Source organism: Hyperolius riggenbachi, chromosome 2 (assembly GCF_040937935.1).
Source record: "Hyperolius riggenbachi isolate aHypRig1 chromosome 2, aHypRig1.pri, whole genome shotgun sequence".
NCBI classification, from domain to species: Eukaryota; Metazoa; Chordata; class Amphibia; order Anura; family Hyperoliidae; genus Hyperolius; species Hyperolius riggenbachi.
The window spans coordinates 48,141,048-48,160,051 of NC_090647.1; the positions used below are offsets into that span (position 1 = coordinate 48,141,048).

At 49.4% G+C, this 19,004-nt stretch overlaps 1 protein-coding gene across 1 annotated transcript; it reads left to right on the forward strand.

The window, feature by feature from the left end:
- The first annotated feature begins 4,704 nt into the window (after window positions 1-4,704).
- On the forward strand, window positions 4,705-17,697 carry KCTD14 (potassium channel tetramerization domain containing 14). The gene is made up of 2 exons (XM_068264840.1): window positions 4,705-4,916; window positions 15,530-17,697. The coding sequence occupies exons 1-2, from the start codon at window positions 4,860-4,862 to the stop codon at window positions 16,199-16,201; spliced, it is 729 nt and encodes a 242-aa protein (XP_068120941.1). The 5' UTR covers window positions 4,705-4,859; the 3' UTR covers window positions 16,202-17,697.
- Window positions 17,698-19,004: the final 1,307 nt, after the last annotated feature.

Here is a 19,004-nt window from a genome sequence, read left to right on the forward strand (position 1 = left end):
GAGAGATCTGTGGGTGGCAGTCAGTGCAGCAGGGTGAGGAGGAACGATCTGTGGATGGCAGTCAGTGCAGCAGGGTGAGGAGGGATCTGTGGGTGGCAGGCAGTGCAGCAGGGTGAGGAGGGATCTGTGGCTGGCAGTCAGTGCAGCAGGGTGAGGAGGGATCTGTGGGTGGCAGTCAGTGCAGCAGGGTGAGGAGAGATCTGTGGGTGGCAGGCAGTGCAGCAGGGTGAGGAGGGATCCGTGGGTGGCAGTCAGTGCAGCAGGGTAAGGAGGGATCTGTGGCTGGCAGTCAGTGCAGCAGGGTGAGGAGGGATCTGTGGGTGGCAGTCAGTGCAGCAGGGTAAGGAGGGATCTGTGGGTGGCAGTCAGTGCAGTGGAGAGATCTGTGGGTGGCAGTCAGTGCAGCAGGTTGAGGAGAGATCTGTGGGTGGCAGGCAGTGCAGCAGGGTGAGGAGGGATCCATGGGTGGCAGTCAGTGCAGCAGGGTGAGGAGGGATCTGTCGGTGGCAGGCAGTGCAGCAGGGTGAGGAGGGATCTGTGGGTGGCAGTCAGTGCAGCAGGGTGAGGAGGGATCTGTGGGTGGCAGTCAGTGCAGCAGGGTGAGGAGGGATCCGTGGGTGGCAGTCAGTGCAGCAGGGTAAGGAGGGATCTGTGGCTGGCAGTCAGTGCAGCAGGGTGAGGAGGGATCTGTGGGTGGCAGTCAGTGCAGCAGGGTGAGGAGGGATCTGTGGGTGGCAGTCAGTGCAGCAGGGTAAGGAGGGATCTGTGGGTGGCAGTCAGTGCAGTGGAGAGATCTGTGGGTGGCAGTCAGTGCAGCAGGTTGAGGAGAGATCTGTGGGTGGCAGGCAGTGCAGCAGGGTGAGGAGGGATCCATGGGTGGCAGTCAGTGCAGCAGGGTGAGGAGGGATCTGTCGGTGGCAGGCAGTGCAGCAGGGTGAGGAGGGATCTGTGGGTGGCAGTCAGTGCAGCAGGGTGAGGAGGGATCTGTGGGTGGCAGTCAGTGCAGCAGGGTGAGGAGGGATCTGGGTGTGGTAGTCAATGCAGCAGGGTGAGGAGGGATCTGTGGGTGGCAGTCAGTGCAGCAGGGTGAGGAGAGATCTGTAGGTGGCAGTCAGTGCAGCAGGGTGAGGAGGGATCTGTGGGTGGCAGTCAGTGCAGTGGAGAGATCTGTGGATGGCAGTCAGTGCAGCAGGTTGAGGAAAGATCTCTGGGTGGCAGTCAGTGCAGCAGGGTGAAGAGGGATCTGTGGGTGGCAGGCAGTGCAGCAGGGTGAGGAGGGATCTATGGGTGGCAGTCAGTGCAGCAGGGTGAGGAGGGATCTGTTGCTGGCAGTCAGTGCAGTGGAGAGATCTGTGGGTGGCAGTCAGTGCAGCAGGGTGAGGAGAGATCTGTGTGCAGCAGGGTGAGGAGGGATCTGTGGCTGGCAGTCAGTGCAGCAGGTGAGGAGGGATTTGTGGGTGGCAGTCAGTGCAGCAGGGTGAGGAGGGATCTGGGTGTGGTAGTCAATGCAGCAGGGTGAGGAGGGATCTGTGGGTGGCAGTCAGTGCAGCAGGGTGAGGAGGGACCTGTGGGTGGCACTCAGTGCAGCAGGGTGAGGAGGGATCTGTGGGTGGCAGTCAGTGCAGTGGAGAGATCTGTGGATGGCAGTCAGTGCAGCAGGATGAGGCGAGATCTGTGGGTGGCAGTCAGTGCAGCAGGGTGAGCAGGGATCTGTGGGTGGCAGTCAGTGCAGCAGGGTGAGAAGGGAGACCTGTGGCTAGCAGTCAGTGCAGCAAGGTGAGGAGGGATCTTTGTGTGGCAGTCAATGCAGCAGGGTGAGGGGGGGTCTGTGGGTGGCAGTCAGTGCAGCAGGGTGAGATCTGTGGGTGGCACATGCAGTAGGGTGAGGATGGATCTGTGGGTGGCAGTCAGTGCAGCAGGGTGAGGAGGGATCTGTGGGTGGCAGTCAGTGCAGCAGGGTGAGGAGAGATCTGTGGATGGCACATGCAGTAGGGTGAGGAGAGATCTGTGGATGGCAGTCAGTGCAGCAGGGTGAGGAGGGATCTGTGGGTGGCAGTCAGTGCAGCAGGCAGGGCCGGTGCTACCATAGAGGGAAAGGGGGCAATTGCCCCAGAGCCTGTAGGGGCCCCAAGGTGCCCCCCTCCAACTTAATTGTTGTTCCCTGTTGGACCCTGCAGAGTCTTCAGCAGAGTAGTAACTCACCTGGCCCAGCTAAGAGGCCCTGGGGGGAAATTTGGCTGCAACAAAGGGCCTCTACTGCGGCTTTTTGGTTGGGGGGTGTCTATCGAGGGGCCCCTGGGTTACTTTGGCCCGAGAGCCCCATTGTTACTACAACCGGCCCTGGCAGCAGGGTGAGGAGGGATCTGTGGATGGCAGTCAGTGCAGCAGGGTGAGGAGGGATCTGTGGATGGCAGTCAGTGCAGCAGGGTGAGGAGGGATCTGTGGATGGCAGTCAGTGCAGCAGGGTGAGGAGGGATCTGTTGATGGCAGTCAGTGCAGTGGAGAGATCTGTGGATGGCAGTCAGTGCAACAGGATGAGGCAAGATCTGTGGGTGGCAGTCAGTGCAGCAGGGTGAGGAGGGATCTGTGGGTAGCAGTTAGTGCAGCAGGGCGAGGAGGGATCTGTGGGTGGCAGTCAGTGCAGCAGGGTGAGGAGGGATCTGTGGGTGGCAGTTAGTGCAGCAGGGCGAGGAGGGATCTGTGGGTGGCAGTCAGTGCAGTGGAGAGATCTGTGGATGGCAGTCAGTGCAGCAGGATGAGGCGAGATCTGTGGGTGGCAGTCAGTGCAGCAGGGTGAGGAGAGATCTGTGGGTGGCAGTCAGTGCAGCAGGGCGAGGAGGGATCTGTGGATGGCAGTCAGTGCAGCAGGGCGAGGAGGGATCTGTGGATGGCAGTCAGTGCAGGAGGGCGAGGAGGGACCTGTGGATGGCAGTCAGTGCAGCAGGGTTAGGAGGGATCTGTGGCTGGCAGTCAGTGCAGCAGGGTGAGGAGGGACCTGTGGGTGGCATTCAATGCAGCAGGGTGAGGAGGGATCTGTGGATGGCACATGCAGTAGAGTGATGAAGGATCTCTGGTTGGCACATGCGGTGGGGTGAGGAGAGATCTGTTGATGGCAGTCAGTGCAGTGGAGAGATCTGTGGATGGCAGTCAGTGCAGCAGGATGAGGCAAGATCTGTGGGTGGCAGTCAGTGCAGCAGGGTGAGGAGGGATCTGTGGGTGGCAGTTAGTGCAGCAGGGCGAGGAGGGATCTGTGGGTGGCAGTCAGTGCAGCAGGGTGAGGAGGGATCTGTGGGTGGCAGTTAGTGCAGCAGGGTGAGGAGGGATCTGTGGGTGGCAGTTAGTGCAGCAGGGCGAGGAGGGATCTGTGGGTGGCAGTCAGTGCAGCAGGGTGAGGAGGGATCTGTGGGTGGCAGTTAGTGCAGCAGGGCGAGGAGGGATCTGTGGGTGGCAGTCAGTGCAGTGGAGAGATCTGTGGATGGCAGTCAGTGCAGCAGGCGAGATCTGTGGGTGGCAGTCAGTGCAGCAGGGTGAGGAGGGATCTGTGGGTGGCAGTCAGTGCAGCAGGGCGAGGAGAGATCTGTGGATGGCAGTCAGTGCAGCAGGGTTAGGAGGGATCTGTGGCTGGCAGTCAGTGCAGCAGGGTGAGGAGGGACCTGTGGATGGCACATGCAGTAGAGTGATGAAGGATCTCTGCTTGGCACATGCGGTGGGGTGAGGAGAGATCTGTGGGTGGCAGTCAGTGCAGCAGGGTGAGGAGGGATCTGTGGATGGCACATGCATTGCAGCAGGGTGAGGAGTAGGTGGCAGCCAGTCAGTGTTAGTGTTGTCCGGATCATGAACGATTCGGATCTTTGATCCGAATCTATTTTATGAGTCGATCATCCGAATCATCAAAATGAGTGATTCGGATCGCAAAAGGGGCGGGGCCAGGAGCGACACGCCCCCTCTCAGCGGGCAGCGGGGTCCTGGAAGCAGAGCTGAGATGGATCGCTCTGTTGGAGGGGAGGCAGCCTTGCAGGGACAGGCAGATGAGAGAGAGGGGACATGGGTGCCACTGCCAGATATGTGTAGAGCACACATACTGGCTGCAATGTGCTGCCCATTATAGGCTGGCTGTTCCGTAGTGCTGCACAGTGATCACATGGGAAGCTTTTGGCTCAGCATAGCTCAGTAACTTTGCAGACACTGTGATTGAAAGGCAATATAATCCTCCTGCACTCGGCACTAAACAGCTGCACTTATCTTCTGGGAATGCTTTCATTCACTGTGCGACCTTTTCTTTCAAAGTGTACAGATGAACATATAGGTGAAATATATGTAAAGCATATGACTTCAGCATGTGGGTATTATGTGCAAACATTTCTGCTCTCTGCTCGTCCCTCCTCCCATCTCTGTCCACTCCCTGCCCTCTGTCCATGTTCTCCCCTTCTCTGTGTGTCCACCCCTCTCCCCTTCTCTGTCCACTCCCTGCCCTCTGTCCATCTTCTCCCCTTCTCTGTGTGTCCACTCCCTCCCCTTCTCCTGTCCACACACCTGTCCTGCTGTTCATTTCACCCCCGAATGCTTCCGGTAGTAAAATGATCCGAGATTCGGATCAAAGATCCGGATCTCTTCAATGATCCGATTCGAATCATCCGGATCATTGAAAAGATCCGAACTTCCCATCTCTAGTCAGTGTAGCAGGGAGAGCCTAGGCAGTAGGCAGCACTTCCGCTGGAGAGCAGACACGCCCCTCTTGCACTTGTTGTCACAGCTGGGCGGAGCAGTGATCGGGGAGAGGTTTGGGGACAGAGAAGTCCCCCTGTGGTGTGGTCACTTGTCACAGCCACAGATCAGCTGCCGCTCGCCGCGGAGGAGCCATGAGTGTGATAGAGCACAAGAGCACGGGCAGGCAGATGAGCAGCCCCCTGCAGAGTGTGAGTATCCTGCTGCTACTGCCCTGCCTGGGGCAATTACACCTGCTGGGGCCATCCAGCTCTGCTGTCACTGGTGTCACCCAGATCCACAGCATGGACTACAAGTCCCAGCATGATCAGCCTGTCTCTTTCACTCCTAGAGTTCTGGAATATCTGATACTTCTCAATGCTCTGTGTCAGTAGATCTGGCAGTTGCTTCCTGATTGATGGAGGAACTGATCACCATGGTGTGTCACTCCAGATCCTGATGAAACACTATGAGGCTGGCTGCTGTGGCACTATGGGTTCCAGCATACCCTGCCTGTTATTACATGCTGTCTGTATATATAGGGTCATTGGGCAGAGGGGTCAGTGGTGGAGGGTTTCATTCATGTACTCTGCAAGAGGCAAAAATAGTTGCTGCTTGTTCAGATATGGCAGGACTACAGATCCCAGCATTCCCTGACATCTGCCTTGCTGGGACTTGTAGTTCTACAGAAGCTTGGGAGTTTGTGAATATGGTGTTATTCCTAAAAACTGCAGTAGCTTGGTGATTATGTCATGCTGGTCCGGTGTGCTTAGCTTGGAGTTTTGGGACTTGTAGTTCTGTGACTGCTGGACGATTCTGGCACTGATGGGAATCTGTAAAACCCCCAAAATGATTTGTATTCCATCACTATCTGGTATTACATCCTTCGCTATACATCTGCACCACTGTGTGAGTGAAGTTCACCTCTGTTTGAGTACAGTAAGGGAAGGGTAACCTAGAAATGAACTAAGATGAAAGGCAATAGAGAGGTTTTTGCCCTTCCGGCTCTCTCCAGGCCCTAGGCAACTGCCTAGGTTTGCCTGATGGATGATCCAGCTTTGGGTTAACCACAAGTCCCAGCATGACTTTCCAGTGTGTACAGTACCCAGGGACCTGAAGGCTTACTGAGCCAAGATTAAACTCTAATGGTGGCGACTAATGATCCATTCTTTTGCATCCAATCTTACCAAAGCTATGTAGTAAAAGAGTAAACTGAGTGAATATATTGGATGGATACTTTAGGCAGTTCCTTATATTACATAGAGGTACAGACTAACCAGCAAGCTCATGATGACCCAAAACTAATCTTATATTACATAGAAATGGTAAGATTGGACAAAAAAGATTGAATCATTAGTGGCCACCTTCTCCTGTGTGAGAGGCAGAGCCCTTAACCTTTACAATATCCAGCCACTGCTAGTACTACTACTACTACTACTACTACTACTACTACTACTACTACTACTACTACTAGTAACCTTTAGGCCCCTTTTACACTTTTGGCCTGCGTTGTCCTGTGTTTGCGGCATCCCCTACTGCATCCCCGCCGCAAGGGCACTGCAAGTCTATGGAGACTTGCACACTTAACGCGGTGCGCCAGAAGTATCCAAGCCACCACATACCCGAAGACTGTATCGTGTTGCGGCATGATCAGTGCCTACTGCACGGATTATGCAGCAATGCAAGTCAATGGGCGATGCAATAAGTGTAAACAATGGGAGCATGGTGCAACGGGAATCCCAGTGACGTACTTCTAGCACAGCACGTTTGTGAGTGTTGGGCAGTGCTAGCTTGCGCCGCATTGCACCACAATCTACAAGTGTAAAAAAAAAATCAGCCTTAAAAAGACTCAGAGATGAGTCATAAAGCCGCTTTTTTACTTACCCGGGGCTTCCTCCAGCCCCATAAGCATGGCTGAGTCCCTCACCGTCCTCCTGCTGTCTCCCATTCAGCTGCGGTGAGCCCCGGTAATGGTCTTAGTCGAAGCCACTCTGGGTCTTCTGCACATGCGTGGACCTACTGTGAATGTGCAGTAGACCCGGACTGACGTCACTGAGCCCGTTACCGGGGCTCACCGCGGCTGAACGGGAGACCACACAGTGTTCTCACCAGATTTTTTTCCAGCCGGGTGGCATGAAAAAGTAGCCGGGTGGGGCGCAACCGGGGTAATGCAGGTCCAGCGCAACTCTGCTTACAGCAAAGGCGTAGAATGAAGAGTGCTCACCAAAACTAGCCGGGTGGAGCACCCAGCTAAAAGAGCCTGGGGAGAACACTGCTGCAGGAGGACGGCGACTCGGCGAGGGACGCATCCGTGCTTACGGGCTGGAGGAAGCCTCGGGTAAGTAAAAAAAAGGCCTTATGACTCATCTCTGAGTCTTTTTAACCATCAACTTAGGTAACTGAAACCGCAACTGTCATGGAACAGCCGTGAGAAACGCGGGCGAATCGGAAGATTTGTGCTGTCGATTTTCTGATCGCTTCCTGGTTAGATTTGTACAGTCATTGCAGTGAACAGAATGACATTCCTTCTTTTAAAAGACAGTTTTTTTTTCCTTTTACCAAATGGCAGGAAGCCCTCAGCAGGAACATGTCCCAGGCACCCAGCTGTGCTAAAGGCCCATCCATTAGGTGAAGTCAGATAAGTAGCCAGACAGAACCAATTTAAAGGAGAGAGAGTGAGACTCCTCGGCCCCGATCTCAGCAGGGAAGCCGACACTTGCCTGCTGTCCTAGCTCCAAAGAGCCTTTCACCTAGAACTGACCTGCTGTAATTCCTAGATGTCTATAATAATCCATAAACGGCTATATTTGTCATATTTCCTGTGTTACAAGGCTGGCAGGCCATCCAAACTCACAGAGCGTGCCGGGCTTTGCCTGGCGCTGGTACTGAGAAAGTTTCAGAACATTCTGAGGTAAGGGCTTTCAGTTAGGCAGTTCGAAAGTGCCCTGGTGATACTACAGGGGTCCTACCCCTCGTGTTTGGTACCAAGGTACTGGGTAAATCGAGACAGATCTGAAAATGTTAGTAAATCTGCCCTGACCTGTACGGTTCTGTGAGATAGAGCCCATATATGGTTAGATATGATTTTTAGTCCCCAGGGGAAGGGGGAGGACTTATCTCATGTTCTAAGGGGGTGTGCAGTTCCCGCCCTCACTCCCTCCTACTGGATCAGGGGTATAAGAATGGCAGAGGACCCAAAATCAATGTCCTCCACTTTGAAACATCATCCTGATTACATCCTTGCCAGCTTGAGGACATGCTGGCATCTGGCTTGTTTGGACTTTGACACTGATTCCTCCACTCTGAAACCAAGGACTTAGCATTTCTTTCCCAGAAAGGACATATTTCCACAAACCTAAGTATTTTCTCCTTCCTTTTATTTTCATCAGGGCCGGCGCTACCATAGAGGCAAAGGAGGCAGCTGCCCCAGAGCTTGTAGAGGCCCCCAGTGGCTACAAGAGGAAAAAAAAATTTTCAAATCGACCTTATAGTTTTTGAGAAAATCGATTTTAAAGTTTCAAAGGAAAAAAATACACATTTAAAAACCAGCCGACTTTAATGGTTAATAGCAAATCCACCTTAAATTCTATAAACCCTAAATTTGCAGGGTATGTTAAGGAGATCATTTGGAATAAGAGGAAAAAACAATTTTTCAAAAAGACCTTGTAGTTTTTGAGAAAATCGATTTTAAAGTTTCGAAGGAAAAAAGTATACTTTTAAATGCAGTAAATGTCACTTTTAGTAGCAAATCTAACGGTAGTGTAATTTTACAGGCATCAAACGAAAGCGCAATAAATTTCCTGACGGGGTTTCCAGGGGGCCCATACGCAGCCGCAGCGCTTTGGCCAGGGATCGCTATACAGCCGCAATATGGCTGTATGAAGATCCCTGGCATTTTTTTCCTATTTTCCCAATTTTTTTTAATGTTTAGAGTGTGGGGATTTTTTTTTTAATTATGTGGGGTCCCCCCTCCTGAAACTTTTTAACCCCTTGTCCCCCATGCAGGCTGGGGTAGCCAGAATGTGGAGCTCCGACCGATTGGGGCTTCAAACCCTGACTATACCAGCTGCAAAAAAGGTCCCTTAATGCCAATTTTTGCTCCGGGGTATCTGTTGGGGGGCCCCACAGGTTTACTTTGCCCTGGGGCCCCATTGTTGCTTAAACCGGCCCTGATTTTCATACTGGCTATTAATGTTTCTATAATTGTTGATTTTAATGATTTTCTGTATATATTAATTATTTATATTGCGTTTTTAATAAAGGACGCTAACGTCTTTTATTTGTTCAGCTACCCTATTATTCAGCCGCACAAACTGAACCTGGGCTTCTGAAGAGTCGCTACTATTGTTGCTAGCTAGACAGAATAGAGTGTGTTTAACCGTTTTTATTTGCAGGTCTAGACTCAGCCAGTCAGTGGGTTCCTCTGTCCCATGGTAACAGAGGTGGTGGCAGTTATACCCTGAAATTGTGTGTAATTTGTAATTACCGTAACGCACAGGCTCCCTTCTAGTCGGTCTGCGGACAAATTCCAGCAGTTTCTGCGCACCGATTGCGACCACAGCTTGCATGGTTTGTGTGCTGAAACCGATTGGAAGGCATTGTGGGGTCCGGCCACTAGGGGCCCTGTGACAACAACACTACAATAACTGTACTCCTTAAAGAGACACTGAAGCAAACTTATTTTGCCTATTTTACCTTATTCGCTTCAGTGCTCTAATGCCAAGTAATCCGCCGTGTAACGAGGGCTGCAGAGCCCCCAAATCCCCAGGGGGCAATCCACCGGAATTTCCTGGAAGGGGCAGAGCTTTCAGCTTCAGCTCTGCCCCTCCTGATGTCAATCGCGGCGCATCGCCGCCTCTCCCCGCCCCTCTCACACTTCGTTCACAGAGAGGGGCGGGGAGAGGCGGATATCCGTGCGGCGATTGACGTCAGGAGGGGCAGAGCTGAAGCTAGAAGCTCTGCCCCTCAGCGCAGAAAAATCCATGACCAAGTTGGTCGTGGATATTTGCAGAGGGCTCTGCGGGCTCTGCAGCCCTCGTTTTGCGGCGGGGACACTGCGGATTACTTAACATTAGAGTACTGAAGCGAATTATAAGGTAAAATAGGCAAAATAAGTTTGCTTCAGTGTCTCGTGAAATCTAAATTAAAAAAAAAATGTAACTTAGCTGGGGCTTCTTGCAGCCTGCTGGAGTCATCCTGTGGCGCACCGTCCTTCTGAGACCCTCTGGCCACCAGCGGTGACCCCCTCAAAGCTGGCATGCTATGCGCCTCCTCATCACATCCCTGTGCACAGCAGTATTCTGCACATGCAAAAAATGCGTGTACGCAGAATGCTCCCATCAACAAGAGTGCGATCAGGGTGTGCGAGGCGCACGCCATGCATGTGCAGTAGCCTCCAATTGGCCATGGCCAGCCAGCTTTGAGGGGGTCACCAATGCTCACTGGAGAGTCACGGAAGGATGGCACGGGCACAGGATGACTGCAGGGGGCTGCAAGAAGCCCCAGGTAAGTTACAATGCTCTGCTTTCACTTAAGTAATCCTTTAACCACCCTGGCATTTGATTGTTTTGCGGTTTTGCATTTTTTTTTCATCATATAGCTAGCCTAGTGCTAGCTACATGATTCCCCCCTCCCACCCCTCCGATCGCCGCCGGCGATCATACCCAACAGGAAATCCCACTCTGAATGGGATTCCCTGTTAGGGCTTCCCTCGTCGCCATGGCGATGATCGGAATGACGTCATCAACGTCATGACGTCAGGGGGAGTCCCGGTCCACCCCTTAGCGCAGCCTGGCGGTGATTGGCCAGGCTGTGCAATGGATCTGGGGGGGGGCCCTCTTTCGCGGCACGTAGCGGCGGATCGGCAGCGATCGAGTGAAACATGCAGCTAGCTAAGTGCTAGCTGCGTGTTTTAAAAAAAAGAAATTGTCAAAAAGACCCACCAGGGGTTGAGCAATCCACCGCGGCGGTAATGGAGGAGCTGAGCTCGTCCATACAGCTAAGGTGGTTAAACTGCCCCCTACCTTATGCTGCCCCTACCCTTGGGAACGCCTTGCCAAGCCCAATCAGGACAGCTCCAACCTTGGACCCGTATAAATCAAAACTCAAAAGCCACCTGTTTAGTCTGGCATTTATGATCACATAACATATGCCTCTGTACACATCACTATGTACTGATCTGAGATAAGCTTATGCACTTTGGGTTCTGTGTGAGAAAAGCGCTTCAGAAATGTTTTGTTGTTGTTGTAAACTACCCATTTCATCATCAGAAGATCTGGGACTGCTAGTACTTCACCTCTTAGTACCCAATTTACCCACCACAACGTTACAAACCTCTCAGTGATGACAAGTAATGTTTTACCAGCTCCTCAGAGTGAGTCAAGTCACGTGGGATGGAAAACGGTAAAGCCCTTGGCTCTTGTCAGGCCCAGATTTACCTCACAGGAGCCTATTATAGGCACAGATGCCCTGACACCTTAGACTTTGCCCTGTATAAACCTACAAACCCCCAAACTGCACCACAAGTGTGCTGGCCGTCCCCGCTGTCACTTCTCCTTTACTTCCGTGCCCGTCATATGTAGCTACAGGAGTATCCTCAATATTAAGTAGCTAGAGGAGCCCACAAGTATTAGGTAGGTAGAGGAACCTCAGTATTAAGTAGCTAGAGGTACCCCCAACTGAAAGGAGATCTGGTCAGTGGAATGTAGAGAGCAGGGTGAGTAACCTCTCATTTACACTCTGCTCAGGACTCTGCAAAGGCAAGGAGGGAGGGAGGCACTCGGAGAGGGGAGTGAGCCGCCTTTCCATCATCAGGCGCCTGTAGGCACGTGCCTATGGTGCCTTATGGTAAACCCAGCCCTCGCTCTTGTAAAACATACCACAAGGTTGTGTAAACATGCTGTGTTGTGTAGGCAGCGTTGATGGAGAAGATGACCTCCTCTCTCTGGGAAAGGGGCACTTCTACTGTTTGTAGAGGTCTTCATAAAAGGACACTTAATGAGCCAGCTAGTTGTTCTTTGTCAGGTGTGCGAGTGGGAGAAAAAACCTCACACTTAGACCAAGTTATGAATAATGGTGGAAAATTCAGTTGTATTTATTGATTTGCAAGAAATGTTTGTGGAATAGTCGCATGTATCTGGGGAGAGTGATCTCTGCAGCTTCAGAATCTTGGGCCTCCTGTTGTACAAGGATATGCCAGGACTTCATACACAAGCAGATCCTGTGGTCATGCATGACCGGTACTCAGGCCTACTCAACTGGCTTCCACAGAGCAAGCATCCTCCGTAAATATGTAAAGACAACATCCTGTTTCCCAGGAAACAATGCGTACTGCCTGTGATGACTGACAGGACTGAGAGATGGGAAAGATATGTGTCCCTACAGGGGAAATTTTCATTTGCTTTCTGTCCCTTTGACATTTGGCATCAGGGCAAAAAGTGAAAGTCAGTCCCAGACTTTTGTGATAGCTTTCAAATCAAGATTTTTGTATAATTCTATAAATGAGTGGCGTGTATTACAAACAATGGCTAGAGATGGGATCGCTTCTAGTCCTGGGGAGATGGGGAGATTTCAAAATGACGCCCTGTGTGTGGGTGCGGAGGTGCGCATAGTCCCGTGATCCGGGGGCGTCCTACTCAGCTTGCCCGCTATTCGTGCCGTTCTGTGTATCCTGGTTGGCGCCCTTTGACCTGGACATACTGCGTTGCGCATGCGCAGCATGTCCTATTGGGCTGCCTGTGACTGCACTCGCCGGTGAAGAGGATACACAGAATGGCAGGAATAGCGGGCAAACCGTTGAGGACGCCGGGCAACAGGTAGTGCGGTAAGCCTATGCGCACCTCCCCACACACACAGGGTATAATTTTGAAATTTAAATGAGTGCTAAGTTATCCTTTAAGGTGGCCATACATTATCGAACTGTCAACAGATCTACCATTAGATAGATCCCTCTCTGATCAGAGAAGGATCTTTTGCCTCCTCACACACTGCACACAGATTTCCAATAGATAGCATGAAAGATTTCCCATAGATGTCACGTACCGGAGTGCGTCCGAGAGCTTGTAGAGGAGAGAAGCAGTGGTCTGCAGCAGGATGCGGGAAGCCTCTGGAAGATGCAAAGACTTACCTTTACTGAGGGTAAGTATCTGGTAAGTATCTAACTTTTGTCTCCATTAAACTCACAACTTTGCTTTAAGTTTTCAGAGAATTGTTAGAATTCAGTATGGCTCCTTCCATGCTCACCTGTCCCTTATTGCCAGAGAAAAGGAGAATTGTGAAGACATTTCTTTCTTAAAGTACACTTGAAGTGAGAGGGATATGGACGCTGCCATGTTTATTTCCTTTTAAGCAATACTAGTTACCTGGCTGTCCTGCTGATCCTCTGCCTGTAATACTTTTAGCCATAGACCATGAACAAGCATGCAGCAGATCAGGTGTTTCTGATATTTATTGTCAGATCTGACAAGATTAGCTGCATGCTTGTTTCTGGTGTAATTCAGACACTACTGCAGCCAGAGATCAGCAGGTCAGCCTGGAGCTTATGTCTACCGCAGATATGATTGTCTCTCAAGGTACTTCATTTATGACCTTGTGTTTGTAACCAAGGCCTTCCATATACAATAATTGCCGCTCCCATTCCTTGCACAACCCCCACTTTCATGTGTAACATCCATGTAAACCAGCCCATCTCTTTTATGTGTAGTTCCCTTCTTCCATGCAGTGTCGGACTGAGAGGTGGAAAAGCTGAGGAAATCCACCTGCTGGCCAATCAGCAGTAACCCTGTGTTATCACTCCTAATAGAAACCTGCAGCAGGTATTCACTGTGAGCAGCAACATAAGAATACTGCTGCTTGGCCAGCAAGTGTATTTCCTCAACTTTTCCAGCTCCCAGTCCGACACTGCTTCCAATTTGCAGCCTTCCTTTTCAATTTAAAGCCTAGATTCCATATGTAGCAACCCCTCTTTTATGACCAGCCACCCCCTTGGTCAGCAGCCGCACAAGACCCAAGCCTCTGTGGCCTTCTTTGTTTGTATATATAGATAGTATTGCGCCAATACCTGCAAGCTGCCAGTACTGTTAAAGGAATCCCACCTCCTCGTATAAAAATATGTATTGTAGTATAGAGCTAACAGACTGCGCTAAAAATGCTGATGATTAAAATGACCTTTATTGCATTAATAATAATATATTGGGAGATTCTTCCTCAATGGTAAAATGTCCATAAAAACAATGTAATAAAAAATTATATGATGGAGAATAAAAATAATGTTGGTATTTGCAATACATAAACCTCAAGGGAAATTGAGTATAATTGAACTGTAGAATGATTGGTTCTGAGCACTAATTGGCCAATGTCTGGAGTAATCTGAGTTATTCAGTGGCAATGTAACTAGGACATCCTGTATTGGACCGTCTCTCGTTGGGAACTAAAACAATATGATCAGTTAGAGGTACCTCATGAGTGTAATGGTGGTAACAGGTATTCCTCCGTGTTAAGTTCCCACACGTCTGGGTCCGTATAGTTGCGGAACGAAGAATGTTCTCGGGAGCCGCTCTATCTCACCTGCCCCGGCCGGCGGCAGGGTGAGAGAGACTGGACGGGTAGTCACGTCGGGCTGGTTGCCCCGGCTCCCTGGGTGGCGAGGATGGTTAAAGCTTGGGTGCACGCACGGGGATGGAACTTCCGTGATCCTTGCACTGCTGTCTGTCGCTGAGCTCTACCACGCCTCCTTCCCTTCTCGTAAGTGACGTCACTGATGCAGCCTCCGCTGACGTTTCGGGAGGAACGCCTCCCTTTCTCAAAGCACGGCTGCAGAGTGGGGCTGGAGGCGTGTTGATAAGGCTATAGCCTTATCAATATATAGCCTATAGCCTTATCAACACGCCTCCAGCCCCACTCTGCAGCCGTGCTTTGAGAAAGGGAGGCGTTCCTCCCGAAACGTCAGCGGAGGCTGCATCAGTGACGTCACTTATGAGAAGGGAAGGAGGCGTGGTAGAGCTCAGCGACAGACAGCAGTGCAAGGATCACGGAAGTTCCATCCCCGTGCGTGCACCCAAGCTTTAACCATCCTCGCCACCCAGGGAGCCGGGGCAACCAGCCCGACGTGACTACCCGTCCAGTCTCTCTCACCCTGCCGCCGGCCGGGGCAGGTGAGATAGAGCGGCTCCCGAGAACATTCTTCGTTCCGCAACCATACGGACCCAGACGTGTGGGAACTTAACACGGAGGAATACCTGTTACCACCATTACACTCATGAGGTACCTCTAACTGATCATATTGTTTTAGTTCCCAACGAGAGACGGTCCAATACAGGATGTCCTAGTTACATTGCCACTGAATAACTCAGATTACTCCAGACATTGGCCAATTAGTGCTCAGAACCAATCATTCTACAGTTCAATTATACTCAATTTCCCTTGAGGTTTATGTATTGCAAATACCAACATTATTTTTATTCTCCATCATATAATTTTTTATTACATTGTTTTTATGGACATTTTACCATTGAGGAAGAATCTCCCAATATATTATTATTAATGCAATAAAGGTCATTTTAATCATCAGCATTTTTAGCGCAGTCTGTTAGCTCTATACTTCTTTGTTTGTATTCGCTTGTTTTAGTGAAAGTCCAGGTTAGATGAAGCATTTCTTATGCGTGAGCCTGAAATTCAGGATGCAAAATATTTTCTTCTGTAGATAATCCGAGGAGTACCTGCTTATATATTCCCATCACACAGTGCTCATTAGAGTTTGAGTTCTATCCTAAGCAATATTTTGTGCATGCATTTGGGATCAGTAATATTCATTGATCTCCCTTTGCAGATGTCCCCGATCGTACAGCTGAACATTGGTGGCGACATCTTCACGACAACACTGGGGACGCTGAAGAAATGCCAGGCCTCCAAGCTATTTGAACTCTTCAATGGGCAGCCAAAGCTCCGTACTGACTCGGAGGGGAGGTATTTCATTGACCGAGACGGAAAGTATTTCAAGTATATCTTGGAGTATCTACGGAATGGCCAAATCCCCACCCAGTTCATCCCGGAGGTCTACAGAGAAGCCCAGTTCTATGAGATTGAACCTCTGGTGAAAAAGCTGGAGGAGACCCCTCAGATCTTTGGGGAGCAAGTGGGCAGGAAGCAGTTTTTGGCACGAGTTCCAAACTATCAGGAGAACATCGAGGTGATGATTCGCATTGCTAGGGCAGAGGTCATAGCATCACGGTACTCCAACGTCATTGTGTGTGTTGTGAGGACTGAAGACGATGCTTCCAGGTGCCATGATGCCCTAAACACACTTGATATGGACAAGGAATCTGTGGTCAAATTTGGGCCATGGAAGGCAACTCCGGGCATCACAGACCTCCTGGACTGTATTAAAGTAGATATCAAAGACAAGGGTTATAATGTGTCCTACATGCCCCATGTAACTGACAAAGGGTTTCGGTTTAAGTCGTATGACTTTTTTTACAAGTTTATATTTACTTGGTGGTAGGAAGTGATACCGAAATCTATCTATACTGTTGGGGAACGGATTCCAACGATGAAGGGGACATTGAACTAAGTATTTTTGTTTACTGTTGGATCAAATTGGACTCACTTCTACAACAAGCTAGCCTCTCTTGTAGAAGACGACTGAGCGTTTACGTTTGGTTATTGACAACCAAGCATACATTGTATGATGATATCTGTGTTCTTCATGCAAGTGTCAGGTGGAAGGCATGACATGTAGAGTCCAGTCCAGCAGGTGCATCTAAAGCACACCTGTAGTGTGTGAATACAGTATATATTTGAAATAAGTGAAAGCATTACTGTAGGTAGTAGTGAAGGTTTAAGCCCCTATTCACTTGCCCAGATTTTTTAGTAGAAGTGAATAGTGAGTCTATGCACTATTCTAACAATGTTCATGTTTGATGCAGCTATTCCAAAGAGATGACCTTTGGATGAGTCAGTCATGTGACCCAGTATCCATTCACAAAAGCTTGTAGGTGCAAAGAGAGCCCCCAGCGTGGGAGGAGCTCTCGCTGTTGACAAACAAAAAACCACCGGACCGCACCGCGAGTGTGCTGGCTGGCCCAGGTGTCACTTCTCCATTACTTCCCTTACCTGTTATAGGCAGCTACAGGTGCCCCTTAGCATTAGGTAGCCAGATGTACCCTCAATATTAAGTAGTTGTATCTTGTTTAGTATTGCGAGCCTTGTTATGACATTGGCCCATAACTAATTACGTTTTCTTCTGGAAATGTTTTCAAGCCTCACCAATAAAACACCTTTAAGCCTGTAACCCACTGCAAATCGCTAACGCAATCGCTAGCATTTTTAATTAGCATTTTGTAAGCAATTTCATGAGTGTTTTCTGTCGCTTTTGGTAGCGATTGTGTAGCGATTTGCGGTGAGCGATTTTAATTCTGATTGGTCCTTTCAATGTAACATAATTTTTTTTTACAGGTTGCAGTAAATTAAAATTGCACCCAAATTGCTATGTATAGCGATGCATGAGCGATTTGCCAGCGCCTCAATACTTTACATTGAAGCGCAAGCGCTCCCAAAATGCTGCATGTCCTGCGATTGCGATTTTTCTCATCACAATCGCTACTGTGGAATTTGTTACATTTATTTACATTGGCAGAGCGTTTAGTGATTTAAAAAGCTCCCTAAACGCTCAAAAAATCGCTCAAGTGGGTACAAGCCCTTAAAGCTCCCACCATGCAAGAAAATGACTACTTTTAAGGACCTTTTCAATGGCAATATACTGAAAACTTATATCTTAGATAAGATAAAAAAATATCCTCAGATAAAACTCAGGAGAAAAAAAATGAATTGCATAAAGACCATTGGTCAATTATTATCGCATTCTCCTAGGTAGTATTTTCACACCTTGTCAATATAATGCCTTTTTAACCACCAGCAAGAAAGTAAATACTCAGAACAATTTTGAGAGTACCTTTTCACCTTCTTTTTCTATTATAAAGTGCTGAAAACTTATTTTAAAGCGGAACTGTAAATAGATTTTATACACATTGTTTCACTTACCTGGGGCTTCTGCAAGCCCCCAGCAGCAGCCCTGTCCCGCGCCGGTCCTGCCCGAGCCTCTGTTCTCCCGCCGCCGTGCCGTAGACTTATCAAATATACAACAAATCCTGAACTCAGGTAAACATAACAAAGTGTACCTCTATGCTGAATCTGAGCTAAAATTTAACTTTTATTGCTCAATTAAAAAGTAGTCTGACTGACAATTACATACTCAAAAAGTATTGCAAGGCCTACTCTGTCAGTAATGAACGGGTCACAAAGTAACCCAGGTTCTATAGCAATACCAATAAATATAAAATCACACAACCCCCACCACACAACCCGACATGTTTCACTTCTAAACTGAGCTTTTTCAAGGGAAAAGTGACATTAAAGTGTCAGCTAGGGGAAGGCTTTTTTCATAGACCCCTCACATAGTTTTGTATGGAGGGGTGTTACCATGGTAACGCTTTAGCCCTAGCGTCTACCGTAGTACGCAATACGAGGCCATCCTCCCGCATAGAGGATGTGACGTTTGCACCTCAATGCGTACTATGCGGAAATACTTCCGCATACGTCACCGCATGTATTGATCCCGATTGGCTGATGCGCAGGAGAGGGGAGAAGCCCAATGAACCAATCAGAGTGCTCCTTTTGCGGAGCGAGAGTTTGTTAGCGTTTTCAGGACACGGACATGTTAGAAAGGTGGTCTACTTCCTCTTTAGGCTTACAGCAACATGAGAAGTACGATCTCATGTATTTTGTGTGAGTGAACGCTTAATATATGGGGGTTTATGCAAACACATGGTCTAGGATGTATCCATATTCCTATTGGTGGATGATGTGATTGACAGCATTCTCTTCCAATTGAATGCTGGCCCAGGAGTGAGGAGTGTTGGGGTTGGTCTCCGGGGAGGTGGCTTTTTAGCCACACCCCCATATAGGGTATATAAGGAAGGAAAACTGCCATATTTGTTTGGCTGCTATGATGTTATGAGCCTATAGGCCATACTCTATACTTGTTTAATGATGTAACTTTGCACCTTATCACAAATTGCACTTTAATGTCACTTTTCCCTTGAAAAAGCTTCGTTTAGAAGTGAAACATGTCGGGTTGTGTGGTGGGGGTTGTGTGATTTTATATTTATTGGTATTGCTATAGGGCCTGGGTTACTTTGTGACCCGTTCATTACTGACAGAGTAGGCCTTGCAATACTTTCTGAGTATGTAATTGTCAGTCAGACTACTTTTTAATTGAACAATAAAAGTTAAATTTTATCTCAGAT